The sequence below is a fragment of the Leopardus geoffroyi genome, chromosome B1 (assembly GCF_018350155.1).
Source record: "Leopardus geoffroyi isolate Oge1 chromosome B1, O.geoffroyi_Oge1_pat1.0, whole genome shotgun sequence".
Taxonomy (NCBI): Eukaryota; Metazoa; Chordata; class Mammalia; order Carnivora; family Felidae; genus Leopardus; species Leopardus geoffroyi.
Genome location: NC_059327.1, coordinates 59,396,637 through 59,411,312, shown reverse-complemented (window position 1 = coordinate 59,411,312; position 14,676 = coordinate 59,396,637). Strand labels below are relative to the sequence as shown.

Sequence of the window (14,676 nt, the reverse complement as noted above, 5' to 3'; positions counted from 1 at the left end):
CTCTCTGCCCCTGCCCCACTTGCACTCTGTCTCTCTCTCTCAGAAATAAATAAATATAAAAAAAATTTTAAATCTGTGTCTAAACCATTAGGATTAGGGGAAGAAGGCTCTTGGTTTTCTATAATGCAGGAGGAGAATCCACGGAGTTAGTATTTACATATTCCCTTTCTGAGCTACCCAGATCTTCTCATCTTTGCACCATTTCACCCTAAAGAGAATCAAGTTTGAGGTCAAATATTCTTAAATATATTCTTGAATATGTAATACTTAAAACTTTGATGATTCAGATCTTTAAGGCCCTCATGCTGTGGTGACATAGAAGCATGAGGAGAGAAAGTTCTTAGAAGGGAACGATGACCACAGAATGTTTTAGTTTTTTTTAAATCACATTGGAAGTCAGCGTTCTTCCATGTTGACATGCCTGGTGCAGTTAAAGAAGCCAGACACAGACACAGATCTAACCTGGCTCTACAGATTACTTGCTCTGTGACCTTGAGCAAGTTACCTGAAGTGTCCTCATTTGTAAATGGAGTGTGACAAGTGCATGACAAAAAGCCCAGCCCTCTCATTTCCTCAACTGTTGACGCCTTTAGAATTGCAAGAGGGGTAAGAGTAGAGAATTTCTTAGGTTTTTTGAATGAGGGTTGTGGTACAGGAAGGGGAAAAAGGCTGGAGGCGGGGGAGGTGTTGGTTGATGGAGTAGTTGTGCAAAGCCAAACACTTTAACATGATGCTCAAAGTGCTGTCCTTGCGAGTAGGGCTTCCCAGAACTCTTTAAGCCTAACAGTTCAACCTTTACCCAGTACTTCCAAGAAGTTAAGTTTCATTTTCAGAAAAAAGCAGAAAAAAAATGGGGAAACCAGAAAAGTGATGACTTTTTATACTATATCTTTTAAAGTAACTTCCAAAGGCTTTTCTGGAACCTCTCATTCCCTTTGTAACTTAATGAGGACAAAGAAAATGACTTAGAACTGTGCATTTCATCACCTCAGAGTCCAGGTTTTAGATCCATTTAACTCCAGTATTCTTTAAAATACGATGATCTGCCAGAAATCGTCAGACACTTACTGATTCAGAATAACTATTTTACTTCCCTTCCCACCTCTCCAGTTCCCTGCATATTTTATTCTTCTTCCAGTGCAAAATGGGGGAGTAGAAACCCTAGCAGAGTTCTTTGATGCAGCATCTGTCGGTAGCCAAATCACTGTAATGCCTGTTCATTTCTTGTGAAATGCTGTATTAATACTTTCTTGAACTGAACTGTCTAAAAGCATATCAGCAGCTTTAAGCCCACATGGGTTAACAAACTTGGTGGTTGTTTTAATGGCCGAATGAGTAGGCTTGACTCCAGGAGAGTTAGAATACAGTGGTGGTCTGGGCTTTCCTGCCCTGGCTTCTTTGAAGACTGGCTTCTCAGAGCCACTCCCTAATCTTGGGGCAGAGGAGTCCTCACACTAGATATAGGGAACGATATGTTGTCTGTAGCAACCCTGCCGGAGCCACCACATGCAGTTATTTGCTGATGCCAGGCCAAGCTTAAAATACCTTAAAACACATCGGAGGCTCTGGCCGTGGTGAGCCCAGCTGGCCAGAGTAGGGGAGCAGTGCCTCTGAGGAGGGCCATGCGGATGACTCCCAATTCAGGTGCAGTCAGCCAAACGTTGAAGATGAACATTCGAGGACTAGGATGCATAAGTAGGAAATAAGAAGGTGATAGAACAGGCAGGGAGATCAGAAAGGAGATTTGGGGATTCAAGATGAGCACTAGATGATGGGGTTTAGAGCTGTTGGGTGGTTTTTTATGCATTCTATTCCTGGGCCAGTTCTAAATACGTGAATGCAGGAACACATGTGCTGGACAGTGGACCCAAACCACACCGACATCTGGAACTCGGCATCTGGTGAATCCTAGCAGTGTCATGGCTTTAAAAACGCTCCAGTTAAAAATGCTTTTAAAATGCTCCAGTTAAGTTCCACAGGACTGACCCCACAAAGTTCTTTGGTGTTGAAATCTTTGATACTCTGCACAGATTAAACATATAGAATCATCCTTATACTTCATATACATACTAGAACCACCTAATATATACTTTTCAGTTCCCAGGAAAGTATTTCTTGCTCTGTGGATTTAAGTGTAATCAGTTTACTGGATAATTATAGAAGGGAATGGAAAACAAGGGAAGGATGTTCCTACATCTAATGATACTTGTTAACAGAGCTAAAATCCTTTTGGTTTTTTTTTTTTCCTTTTGGTTTTTTTTTTACTGTCAGCAACTTCAATTCCTTTTATTGCTCTGAATCTCTAAAAGCTTGATCTTGAAAAATAATTAAATTAATAAATTAACTCAATTTCATTATTTAATAACATTAAATTTTATTAAATTAATTAAACAATTAAATTGAGGGTTTTGTGTTTTAGTTTCAAAAGGTTTGAAGTTAAGAGCAAAGTTAGCTTTACGTAGTCATGATTGTTTTATCTGGTTGTTACAGTGCCACCTTCTGTTGAAGTTTCTTTTGACAGCCATTGGTGCACTGAATTAAAAATGTCTTGGATGTAAAATTCAGCTAACTAGGAAAGTTTGAGTAAAAGAGAGTTAGATTTTAGCTAATTGTTAGCTGCTTACTAACTTCTTTTGTAAAATCTAAAATTCAGACTATCTCTTCTCGATGGAAAGTACTTGGGGAATTAAAACTGCATTATTTATTATTATTAATAATTATTGTAATTTATTCCTTATTGAACACTTGCATATTAAAGATAGGTGTCATTTGTGTATTTTAGACATGGCACAGAACATCGGTGTGTATTAAGGTTTGTATAAATAATTGGCAGTTCAGAGTCTAAAATTCTGGTGATAGTAAATTTTGCATATGTCTTTGTAGGTAACAAATGCAGAAATTAAAGTGGAAATCACCATGTGGTATTTATTAAATGCAGAGTTGATAGCACTAAAATAGGCAAATTGGATGAAGCTAGATCTTCCAAAAACAACTTAAATGTTTCTTTTAACTTTCTCATTATGACAGAATTTTCTTCCAAAACAAATTGGCAAACGAGAGGACCGAGAACTCATGTCAGAAATTTTTCTCTTCATATTTCTGGTTCTATTCAAATGAAATACGGCCCCTGGGAGTCAGACGTAAAATTTCCATCACTGAGATTTATTTGTAAACTGATTTGGATCATCTTGGGTAAAACTTCAATTAGACATTGAGATAACCGGTTACGCTTAGTTAACCTAGCGCTTTGTCCACAATCCATAACGGGCAGCACACTTGAGGCTACTAACCAGTGACTTACTCCGACCGGGTGTGGCCTGGAGCTTCCGTCCACAAGTGATCCTCACTGCCTCGCACGAACGTTCCCCTAGTTCCCTCTCTGAAGGTGTCGCTTTTCTCTCCCCTCAGGGACCCTCTGAAAATCCAGCAACTGCAGAACCAGGTCCGGCTGGAGCAAGAGGCCAGCGCGCGGCACCCCCCGCCTGCCGGCGCCCCGCGCAGCGCGCCGCCCTCGCCGCCCTTCCCGCCGCCGCCCGCCTTCCCCGAGCTCGCGGCCTGCGCGTCGCCCGCCTCCCCGGAGCCCATGAGCACGCTCGCCTCCCGCTCCGCGCCCGCCATGCAGTCCTCCGGCTCCTTCAACTACGCGCGCCCCAAGCAGTTCATCGCGGCGCAGAACCTCGGCCCCGCGTCGGGCCACGGCACGCCGGCCTCCAGCCCCAGCTCCTCCAGCCTCCCGTCGCCCATGTCCCCGACCCTGAAGCAGTTCGGCCGCGCGCCCGCGCCGCCCTTCGCACAGCCCTTCGGTGGCGCCGAGGCCGAGGCTCCGTGGTGCCCGTCCTCGCCGTCGCCCCCGCCGCCGCCGCCCCCCGTCTTCAGCCCGACGACGGCCTTCCCGGTGCCCGACGTGTTCCCGCTGCCGCCGCCTCCGCCGCCGCTTCCCAGCCCGGGCCCGGCGTCCATGTGCGCCTCGCCCGCAGCCCGCTTCGGCCACAGCCAGACGCCCGCGGCCTTCCTCAGCGCCCTGCTGCCCTCGCAGCCTCCCCCGGTGGCCGTCAACGCCTTGGGCCTGCCCAAGGGCGTCACCCCCGCGTGAGTGACAGCCCCATGCCCCCGCTTGCCCCGCCCCCTGAGCTCGCGGGGCAGTGCCCCCTGATCCGCAATCCAGGGGTAGCCCTGGGCCTTTTTTACGAATTTCCATCCGGCCCGTGTTTAGCTTCTTACCACAGCAGCTTTACCAGACTCTTCTTGTTCAGCTACCTTACCGTTGCCAAGTCAGTACTTTCTACTCTGCACTAAGCAATACAAGATTCTGCTCAGAAACTACCCAAAGTCTATGCGGTGCGCCTATGATTTTGACGGTAGTGGCGTTGGCTACTATATAGGACGTCGTGCTAAGCAATCCACGTATGTTACCTCATTTGATACACTCCTGAGAGGTGTCCTTGCCCAACTTAGGGCTGAGGATTCCAGCCCTAATTAAAGAATTTGCTCAGGGGCACATTAGCCCCCGAACTGAGATTTGAGTTCATGTCTGTCTGACCTCAGATCCATGCACTAACCAACAAACTACCCAGATATTTGAGATCAGTATTAAAATAACCGTGGAGGGGATGGGTTATTAAGTGTACATTTCATGTTTTTGAATTATCTAAATTAACAGAATTAAAAAGCCAGCCTTTACGTAGACGTAGTGATTGAGCGGGAGAGAGGAAAACGTGTACGTGTCTTTGTGTTATTGATGCATGTGAGTGAGGACGTGTGCAATGTAGTGAAGAAGTGACTGTGCCGGTTCTGTCCCTGACAGTGATCTCTATGTAAACTACATGGAACCTCCAGCTCAGTTTTTCTATTTGCAGATTATCTAAATACCTGTCTTCCCTTATGTCACAGTGATGTGGCAGCCATCTGAAATCTTTAAGTAGGAAATCCGTGAGGATAAATAAGATAACATCTACAAGAGTATATTAAAGCCCTCAAAAGAAATATATAACGTAGGTGTTTAGCACATTCTGTCGATGACTAAAAGCTAGCACATGCTCATTTCACTGAAGAGTTCAACACAGGTACACGTCAGCAAAGGTCAAGACATTTCCCACATCTCTGAAATAAACTCAGATCCTACTTCAGAGTCTCCCAGAATCCCAATATTGTCCAGAGAGAGAAGAAGGAAACCCTACTAAAGAAAGAAACCCTACTAAAGAGGAAGGAAACCCTACTAAAATGAGGGGCATCCCTTGGGTGGCTCAGTTGGTTAAGTGTTCGACTCTTGATTTCTGTTCAGGTCATGATCTCACGGCCATGAGATCGAGCCCTACGTTGGGCTCCACACTGGGTGTGGAGCCTGCTTAAGATTCTCTCCCTCCCTCTCACTCTGCCTTTCCTCCCTTCATGCTTGCACCCAGTCTCTCAAAAAAAAAAAAAAAAAAAAAAGAAGAATGAGAAGACCTTAATTCAGGTTATTTTCATTGATATGAAAAAGTTTTCCATTCTCAGATGTACTAACACCACCTTAGAGATGAGCATTGCTATGTTTGACAAGGTGTATGAAGGAGCTTCAGGTAGCAATATCATGTTTTGATAAGCACTTTCTAAATGTCGATTATATGAATTCTATATTTGAAATCTGGCTTCTCGAATCCGTATTGGAAAAACCTCAGTCAAATGAATATGTAAATAGAATAAAGGAGGAGAGTTTGTATAGTAATGTTGTGATAATGGGCTTCTACTGAAAGTTGAGTGAGTCAACTTGCCTGAGAAAACTTGCTTTTTTCTCTCCTGCTTTTTTGTTTTCTTTTATTTGGCTGCTAGGAAACGAAGCATTATCTTGCCACAAAGAAGCTCACGGTTAGATTCAAAAAGTGGTAATTTGTTGCAGGACACTGTTTTGTCCCTCTTACTAGGAAATGGTACCAAATCTTGCTTCCCAGGAAGATAAGTACTCATCTGTGTAATATTTCTCCTCAATGGTGTCGGGTGGTCATGCCTTTTATCATCGTAAATAGTCTTTTATCCTCTTAAGTAGAAATAATAGTTTATTCTGATCTTTGAAATTCTCTAAAGAAGGTATGCAACTTCAAGAGCATACCTCAAGTAATAGAAGCATTTGTTTATCAACATGTATCACAGTTATTAATTTTATGGCGTAAAATACTGTGTAATTGTTATCACTAAAAATTCTAGCAGCTCCTGCCATTCCTTAAAAATTAATGGAGAAGCCATGCTAATTTTGTGGGTCCTATGGAAAACCGTACCCAAAGATAGACACTGTGACACCAAAGATAAGTGGCAGTAGCAGGCTACAGATTTTTAGCTCTGTGCTGGTCCAGTAAGCCCTTATTATACGGTTACCCTTTGATCTTCAAGGAATTTTTCCTTTTGCTAATAAATCATACATATCTGAAGAATTCACTCTTCTGATTCGATATATGTGACTTTTGGAACATGTTTTTTCCTCTAGTATTTTGTGGGATCCCTCATTTATATTCTGAATTAAAAATGAAAAGCTGGTTGGGGCGTCTGGGTGGCCCGATCGGTTAAGCGTCCAACTTCAGCTCAGGTCATGATCTCACGCTTCGTGAGTTTGAGCCCCTCATCGGGCTCTGTGCTGACAGCTCAGAGCCTGGAGCCTGCTTTGGATTCTGTGTCTCCCTCTCTCTGCCTCTCCCCTGCTCACGCTCTGTCTCTCTCTCCCTCTCTCTCAAAAATAAATAAAAATTAAAAAATTTTGTTTTTAAAATGAAAAGTTAGCTTTTATCCTTCACAATAATCCAAATGATTTGCCCAAGACCGAATTTCTGACCTCTTTGAACTTGTAAGAAGTGGCCAACTGTTGTCAAATGAATCTTTTAAAAGACTTTCACTTATACTTCACTGGGAATTTGTGATTATGATAGCAAATTCAGTTTTGCTTATATGTATGGTTTCTCAAGTTGAATGGTTTTGCCATATTTATCAAGCGCCGGTAAGTAGGTTGGTTATACATGATTCAGTAAGCAGAAATACGGTATTTTTTCTTTGCCCTCCTTGTTTTACCAAAATCTTACATATAAATATCACTTATCTTAGTTTTCTTAATCATCAGTTGCATACTAGTTGTTTTATTCTGTTTGTTTAGCAGTGTCTTTGTTTTAATTCGCGAAAGGTCACGCACTAAGGTTTTAAATAGTCTGCGGAGATAAGGTTCTGTTTCTCACATGTCTGGGTAGCACAGGTCAAGTCAGGAAACAAAGGCCTTGGATGCCAGTGATAGACCACAAGGTCAAGAAGGCTGGTGACAGTGGGCTGCGGTCAGACTCGCAACAACAGTATTTGGTTGTTGGCTGATTGTGGTTTGGGAACTTCTGCACATCCAGTTCCCCTGGTGCCTTCCTTGCTTCAAACAGCTTCATTCTTCCCGAGGGTTACTGGGGTCACCAGCAGCTTCTCAAAGCTGTTGACAGACACAAATGTTAAGTTGACTAAATCTTTCAGATGGAGGCAATGAGGAGAAAAGATGCCTTAGAAAGAAGCCTGTTTGCACTTTGATAAAAATTAGCGTATTCTATTCGCCTCTCAGTCGCTGATAGTTTGTTTTACAGCTTCCACTGCTGTAAGCCTGTTCCTTGACACAGTAAATCAGCCCTGCAAAATGGTGGCAATCCAGAGGATTCAGGAACGCCACCTAGGAATAGCGCAGCAGGTCTGTCTCTTCTGGTCTCTGAGTGGCTGTACCAAGTCTCGTGGTGAAGCAGGTCAGAACTGTCCCCCAGAACGAGACTGGCGCTTGTTGGCACTGCATTTTTTGCCCATCTTCACATTCCTACAGTGTGTTCTCATAAGGGAGTGCCATATAGCCACAGTGCTACAATGTTTCCTACTCTTAATTGCTTCCTTTGTATAAGGAGGCCTTTGGTTTGAAGTGATACCCCATGTTTGTCCAGAGTTAAATCGTGTGTCAATAAGAGCTTTTATATACATGTATTAATGAGAGCTTTTATTCTGTAGGCGCCCAGCTCTTTACAGACATTATCTCATTGTCCTTCTCTTTCACCCTGATTTATAAGAAACAGGTAGGTGGGGACACTATCATCACTCTACATGCAAGGTGAGGGCACCAAGAGGTGAAGCGATTCCCCAGGGTTCTGGAATAAGCCTAAGCAAAGAGGGAGTGACTTAACCTTGGCTGTATTGCCCAGGTTGATCTCAGTTAAATCTGATGTCTGCTATTTCTTGATTAAAGAAAACGGCTGCAGACCAACAAAACAAAATCCCCTAAGTCTTAAGAAACAGTTTGTAAAGATTTATTTGTGTTTTAGGCAGTTTTGAAGTCAAGATAGTGGTTAGATAGTAACTAACAGAAAAGACAAAAGCTGCATTGGACTCTGCAGACATGATCTCATTCTTGTCTTTCTCCCCCCTTGCAGGAAACAGGTAGGTGGGGGTAGGTGGGGGCCTTGTCGCTCCCCATCAGAGGCAGAGGCCCAAAGGGGTTGAGGGACCTTCCCAGGGTCTCATTATTGGGTTCATTAATGTCTAGTATCCTAGAGGATTGCACAGAAAGTTGCATCCAATTCTGAGCAAGTATTTGCTAGCAAATGAGTAGGCAAGTTTTTGGGGTCTGCTGTGACTGATGATGATCTGTTGAAATGTCTGCCCCAGGAACAGGTCAGAATCAGACCTGCTCATCTCAGATGGCTCTGTACCAAGTAGATATAGTGAACACACATGTGTGAGTATACCCTTTAAAGAACCCAAAAGGTAACGTGAAGAGAACTTAATATTTTTATAGTCACCTATTTTCCTTTAAGAGCTCAATTTATCCATTTGTACTCTAAGAGCTTGGGCTTTGTCATAGAATTTAGTAAGAAAATAGAATCGATACACAAAAATTCAGTTTGGGTATCTTGGGCTCTTTCATACATTAATTCACATATTACATTCGTGGATATGAGGGATACCTAAATGCCAACATGTTAATGATTTTGCTTCCTCTGAAATGTTGTGGAGTTTAGTTATTATTAGATATCACTGAATATGAGAAGAGGAGAATAAGAGGACTTTCAGAAGTTGTATCAAGGGCAGGATGCTTTCAAGATTATTCAGTAGCCAAGAAGAAAAGAAAAAGAAAGAAAACCTCCCAGGATTTGGTGGTGTTTGAATCTGGAAGATTTTACCTTCCAGATGCATGTGTGTGTGCTTAAGAAGTTCTTACCCCCAACCACATGAATATTATTTTAAAATGTTAAGTGACTTACTGTTTAAGCTAGAGTAAACAGATCAGTAATATTTTTTGCACAGTTGGGCTGAATTGTGTATACACTGAAGTATTTATATTTCGTGTGGGAGGCTTGCATGAATTGTTTACTGGTTAAGATTTGCTTCTGAGGATGAGTTTTTGTGAAGAGTTGTGGTTTTAGTAACAGTTTACTTTGAATAAGCATTTAAGCAATTTCATTTTTAATTGTACAAACCATCATGAAAGGAGATCACCTCTTTGTCATCAAATTCTCTTGTTAAAATTTCGTAGTGAGTTGTTGCTCTTCATTTATCAAAAGCGGTGCCACTGGGGAGAACCAGCCACAGCCATCTTACATTAGGCTCCAACAAAGAATTCGTCTTACAGGAAAACAAACTCAGTTGCCGAAGCTCTGCCTCAAAAACTTACAACTATTTTTCTTTTCTACTTTAACATTACATAGGAACCCTTAACTCTGTGCTCAGTTTTTAACACAGTTGCTTGAAGTGTTTTCTGAATTATGTCAGTCCAAATGAGATACTCTCTGAAAAAAAAGGTTCCATATTAAAACAAGGATGAGAAATATTGTGTCCTACCCCTCTTTTCTCAGGGTTCACAATGCCCTGTTGACCTTGCCACGCTCATTCAGGCCCTGAGACCTTTGCACTGCCTCGCTCTCCCTCTAGTCTTCACTCTGTCACTTGGGCCTCAATGGTTCTGTCATCTCCTCTGACCTGTGATTGACTGCACTGTGTAATACAGTCATCCACTCACACTCCCGTCCTTTCATGGCACTTACCACCTCCTGCTATGCCCTTCCTTTCACTCTTCTATTTCCTTTCTCTCTCTGCCATCCCCACCATAGAATATAATTTTTCTGAGTTCAGTCCCTTAGTTTTACAGGAAAATAAACATGGTATTGCTAGCACTCAGAACACAGCTGAACACTGAAAAGCCAATCAATAAAGGTTATTTGCACCTTTTTGGAAATTGGTCAAGAGTTCTTGGCATCTTTTTAAACTCCTTTATGTCTTTCATTCCGTTCTCCTTGGCCAGTTTCATCTCTGTGATTCAGTTCCATACTGGGTAGTTTCTGTTGGCCTCTCCAGAGCCCCTCTTAGTATGCCAGGCACAATCTAAATACTCAATATGTATTAGTTCATGTCATTTTCCTAATAACCCTATAGGTACATGCTATTAATACCCACATTTTACACTTTACAGAGGATGAAACTGAGGCACATAGACATAAGTAACTAGCCCAAGCCCCAGTGTTTTAGGGAGTAAAAAATAAGAGATTGTCCCTTCTACACCTTTAGTCATGCTGATTCAGAATTCCTTCCTCTCCCCCCCCCCCCCCCGCCTCCCCACCTGTCTACATCCTTATGATGGTTCAAGATCCTGGATACTGCCTCTTTCACAGAGCCTCTGCAGTCAGTCTAGCCAGCGTTCTTTCCTACTTTTTTTACTCCTATTGCTCCTAGAATCACCACGACATAATTTGTTCCTTAATTTATTCTCCAACTTATCAGCCCCTTGAGATCAAAGGCCACCCATTAGGATTTGGCTATCTTCTTGTCACATAGAGTAGTGTTGGGACTACAGTGATGTAGCTTTTGTTTTATTATTTTTCGTTTTTATGTATAGAACTTCTACTGCCTAGAATTCCAAGATGTCATCAGGTGACACAATTGCTTGTCTTACAAACCAACTGTTGAATTTCAGGCTTAACAGAACTCATATTGATGCTTGCCTAGCATTGTGCCTTGCTGTATACTCAGTAAATATTTGTCAGTGACTGTTAGACATTTAAAAATCTTTTAGTTGATTGATTTGATTTCAGTGTTAATTGTTCAGAACCAAGAAATTATGTGTACCTTAAATTCTGTGAGTCAAAGAAAATGTCTTTAAAATGGCGGGGAATAGAGATGAAGCAAATGCTCTTCTAATGCTTGTGATCTTGATACATTTAGGGAATCACCTTGTTAAGAGAAATATAGAATGGCCAGGGTTTTTATTTGGGTCAAAGAGTAATTTTAATTGTACTCTTTGAAACAGTAAAATACCTGGGTGGCAGGGATCCAAACCAAGGTGAATGGCTTCTCTATGAAATGTCCTAGGGCAGGTGTTCTCAGGTCCCTTAAAGAGTCAAAGATACTGAGAACTGCTTTTTAAGCAACAGGACTTATTCTGTTGTGAATAGACAGGTGTTTACTTGTTCAAGGGGACTTGGGGCTGTCTTTTACAAAAGCAGTTCCCTGTTTATATTGTTTAGATGATCTGTTCTGCCCTTGATAGCCGCCCTTTGCCCCTTTCTTTCTTATTGGTGCAAGGAACATGGCTCTCAGTGTATTCTGCCTGCAGAAACACTGTGAAGCTTCTGTCATCGGAGGCTGCTCATCATCACGGAGTTGTGCAACTCATTTATGTTGTCAAGTGTAAAATAATGGTAACCTGTGTGTTCCCAATAGTAAGTGATGTAACACAGAGCTAGCTTTAATGTCGCCTTTCAGGTGACTTCAAAACCTACCTCTTCCAGTTCTCAGATGTAAGGCTTTAGTCAAAAGCAGTGTAGAACTTTTTTTTCCCAAAAACTATGTAATTTGATTTTGTTCTGAGCCTAACTTATTTACATGTGGTTTGATTATATGGATGGCTTTGGCATAATTTTTCTTGCCTGAGGAGGGAAGAGAGAGGTCAGAAGTGAAGATAGTGTGTCCATTCACTAATTCCATGAATGTTATTTGAGGATCTGCTGTTTGGCAGGCATTGTCATGAACAAAAGAGGCATGGTGAGAGAGGGACAATTTAAAAAGAACGTACATTAATAAACTTTGATAGGTGCTATGAAGAAAACAAACATGTTACAATACAACATGGGTAGACTGGGTCAGGGTCCTCCTTTCCAAGGAGACAAAAAACTGAAGCCTGAAGGCTGATGACACTGTCTTGAGAAAAAAAAGGAAGGGAGAAAGGCTCCAGCTCAGGGAAGCTGGCAATGTGTGCACATTTTTGTTAACCGATTATATGGTCCTAAAAATTGAGGTTAAAAATCACTATTTCGATGGCTCTTGTTGTTAATACGTCACAGTTTCACTGCCCAGCTCCTTAAAATTCAAGATCAACTCCCAGTGAGTAAGATACAACGAAGTTTGACCTCGTTCTTGATATTCAAACACAGGATATCACAGTATTTTCTTTAATACCAATGTTTAACACCCTCCCACTTGAACTTTGGGGCAAGTGGCTAGAAAGAAAGGACCTGGAAAAGCTGTCAGGGTAGTTTCTGTTATAGGTATCAGAAGATTAAATGCACATGGTTTATTGATTTACGTAACTAGTATGGGGTCAGGCAGTTCCACGGTGGGTTAAGGGCTCCAGGGTCTCTGTCCTTCCAGACGGTCATCATTAGCCCCTTGTGGTCAGCATGGCTGCAGCAGTTTTGCGCATTTCCTTTTGACATAATGGTAGCCATTGAAAGAAGAGGCGTATTTCTTCCTGTGTGCTTCTTTTTAGAGATGAGAAATTTTTAGCTAGAGCACCTCCCCCTCTCCCACCCTCATTTCTCCAATCTCACTGGCCAGGGCTCCATCACAGGTCTCTGGCTACACTAATCACCATCCAGGAGATTGGGACCACTCAAATTAACTTAGATCACTCACCCCTGAGTTTGGGGAGGTGGTCACCTTGGGGAGGTGGTCACACTGAGGGGTGAACACCCAGCAAAATCAGGGGAAGCTCTGCAAGGAAACAAAGGGGAATAGACCGGAGGAGCCCAGGCCTCAGGGCTCAGAGTATTACTGATGAGGGCCGAGTACACAGCTGTTACAGGATGCTTATGCTTTCTCTTGCATATTTAGTGATTGGCTGTTCCCAGCATTTTGGGGTGAAATGGTGAGAAGCAGAGGGTTTGGTGACTTCAGTGTTAAATGACATCCTCAGCCTTACTAGTGCTTTCTACCATATCAGTAAGGTGGTATCAGGCACAGGATGCCTTGACTCATTTGCAGTAAACCTTTTTTTTAACTTAGAAATGTCTTATCATAAAACATATAATCTAAATGAGGAAGCATATACAATGTATATATATAGTCTAAAAGAATAATAATAAAAGTCATACCTGTTTCTAGTAACTTTGAAGGTTCCCCACATGACCCTCCCCAGTCGTATCCACAACTATCCCTAGAAGGTAACACTACCCTGAATTTCAGAGTTAATCCTTCTCTTGTCTTAATGGTTTATATATGTGTATTTCCCTAAGTTTATATCTCAAACTTTTTTATGAATCAGAATCACCTGGAGGGCTTGTTAAGACACAGACTGCTGGACCCTAACCCCAAGGTTTCTGACTCAGCAGGTGTGGAGTGAGTCCAAAAATCTGCATTTCTAACAGTTTCTCAGGTGATGCGGAAGCTGCTGGCCAGGGACCACCCTTTGAGAACCCCTACCTTCGCAGAAGACTGCTTAGCTTTTTGCCTGTTTATAATTGGAAGCATATTTTATGTGTTCTTCAACTTGGCTTTGTTTTAGCTTAGCATTATGTTTTTGAGATTCATCTTTGGTGATAGGGTAGCTATGAGTCATTCGTTTTCACTGTTGTATAGTATTCTCTTTCTCTTGCATCTTTACTCACAGCCCTGTGAGGGCAAAGGAAGAGAAGTGGGAAGCAAATTGCTTACAGCACCAACAAAAGCAATACCACACCCATCAAGCATCCAGCCCCAGCGACCCCTGGCTCACATGTTCCGACGTTGTTGCTGCCCTTGGAAAGAAACATTCTGAGGTGTCACCTGAGAGCCCTAGGCTTTCCAGGGGGTTTAGGAGGCTTGGGGAGTACCCTGCAGAGCGGGGCCTGCAGACCTTCCAGGGCCCGTTAGTATAAAATAGACCTTTTATAACATTGACCTCCTCTAACCAAATCAGGATAGAAGGGAAGGTAACAAACGATATTTGCTTAGAATGAGCTAGACACTTTGTTGAATAAGTTGATTACAAAGGATCAGAAGGACTGAACTTCTGAAAGTATGAAAGAAATATGTTCTCTTTGAACTCTTCTCAACAGCCCTATATGGCATATATTTTTATATTTGTTTATAAAACATGTTAAGAAACTAATCCAAAGTCACAAACCTAATACAAGGCAGAGCCAGATTTTAAACCTGTGATTACAAATCGTTGTCTTTTCACTTTACATTGCTGCCTCCCTGGGACTGAAACACAGGCCTGCCCTATCCTTGGCATGTATCTGACCCCCTGAGACACACTCCCTAAGGCATTTCCACTTTCTCTGAAAGCTGGTTCCAATTAGTGTTACCTGAACACTGCAAGCAGCTTTCATGGTTCCTTGCATAATTAGTTGGAATAGATATAACATTAGAAAAGAGTGGGATACATTGATATATTGTACTCTCTTTGTTGAACTTGAATGCCTGACAACTGACCATATTGTCTTGTGCTTTTGT

The 14,676-nt window shown here is 42.3% G+C and overlaps 1 protein-coding gene across 5 annotated transcripts in view; it reads left to right on the top strand.

The window, feature by feature from the left end:
- The window catches only part of PALLD (palladin, cytoskeletal associated protein), a 408,001-nt gene that overhangs the window by 362,053 nt on the left and 31,272 nt on the right, over nt 1-14,676 (top strand). For all 5 annotated transcript variants that reach the window (XM_045463501.1, XM_045463512.1, XM_045463536.1 and 2 more), the window contains one exon: nt 3,409-4,089. In XM_045463501.1, the coding sequence (XP_045319457.1) occupies nt 3,409-4,089 (681 nt within the window). The remainder of the gene's footprint in view (nt 1-3,408; nt 4,090-14,676) is intronic.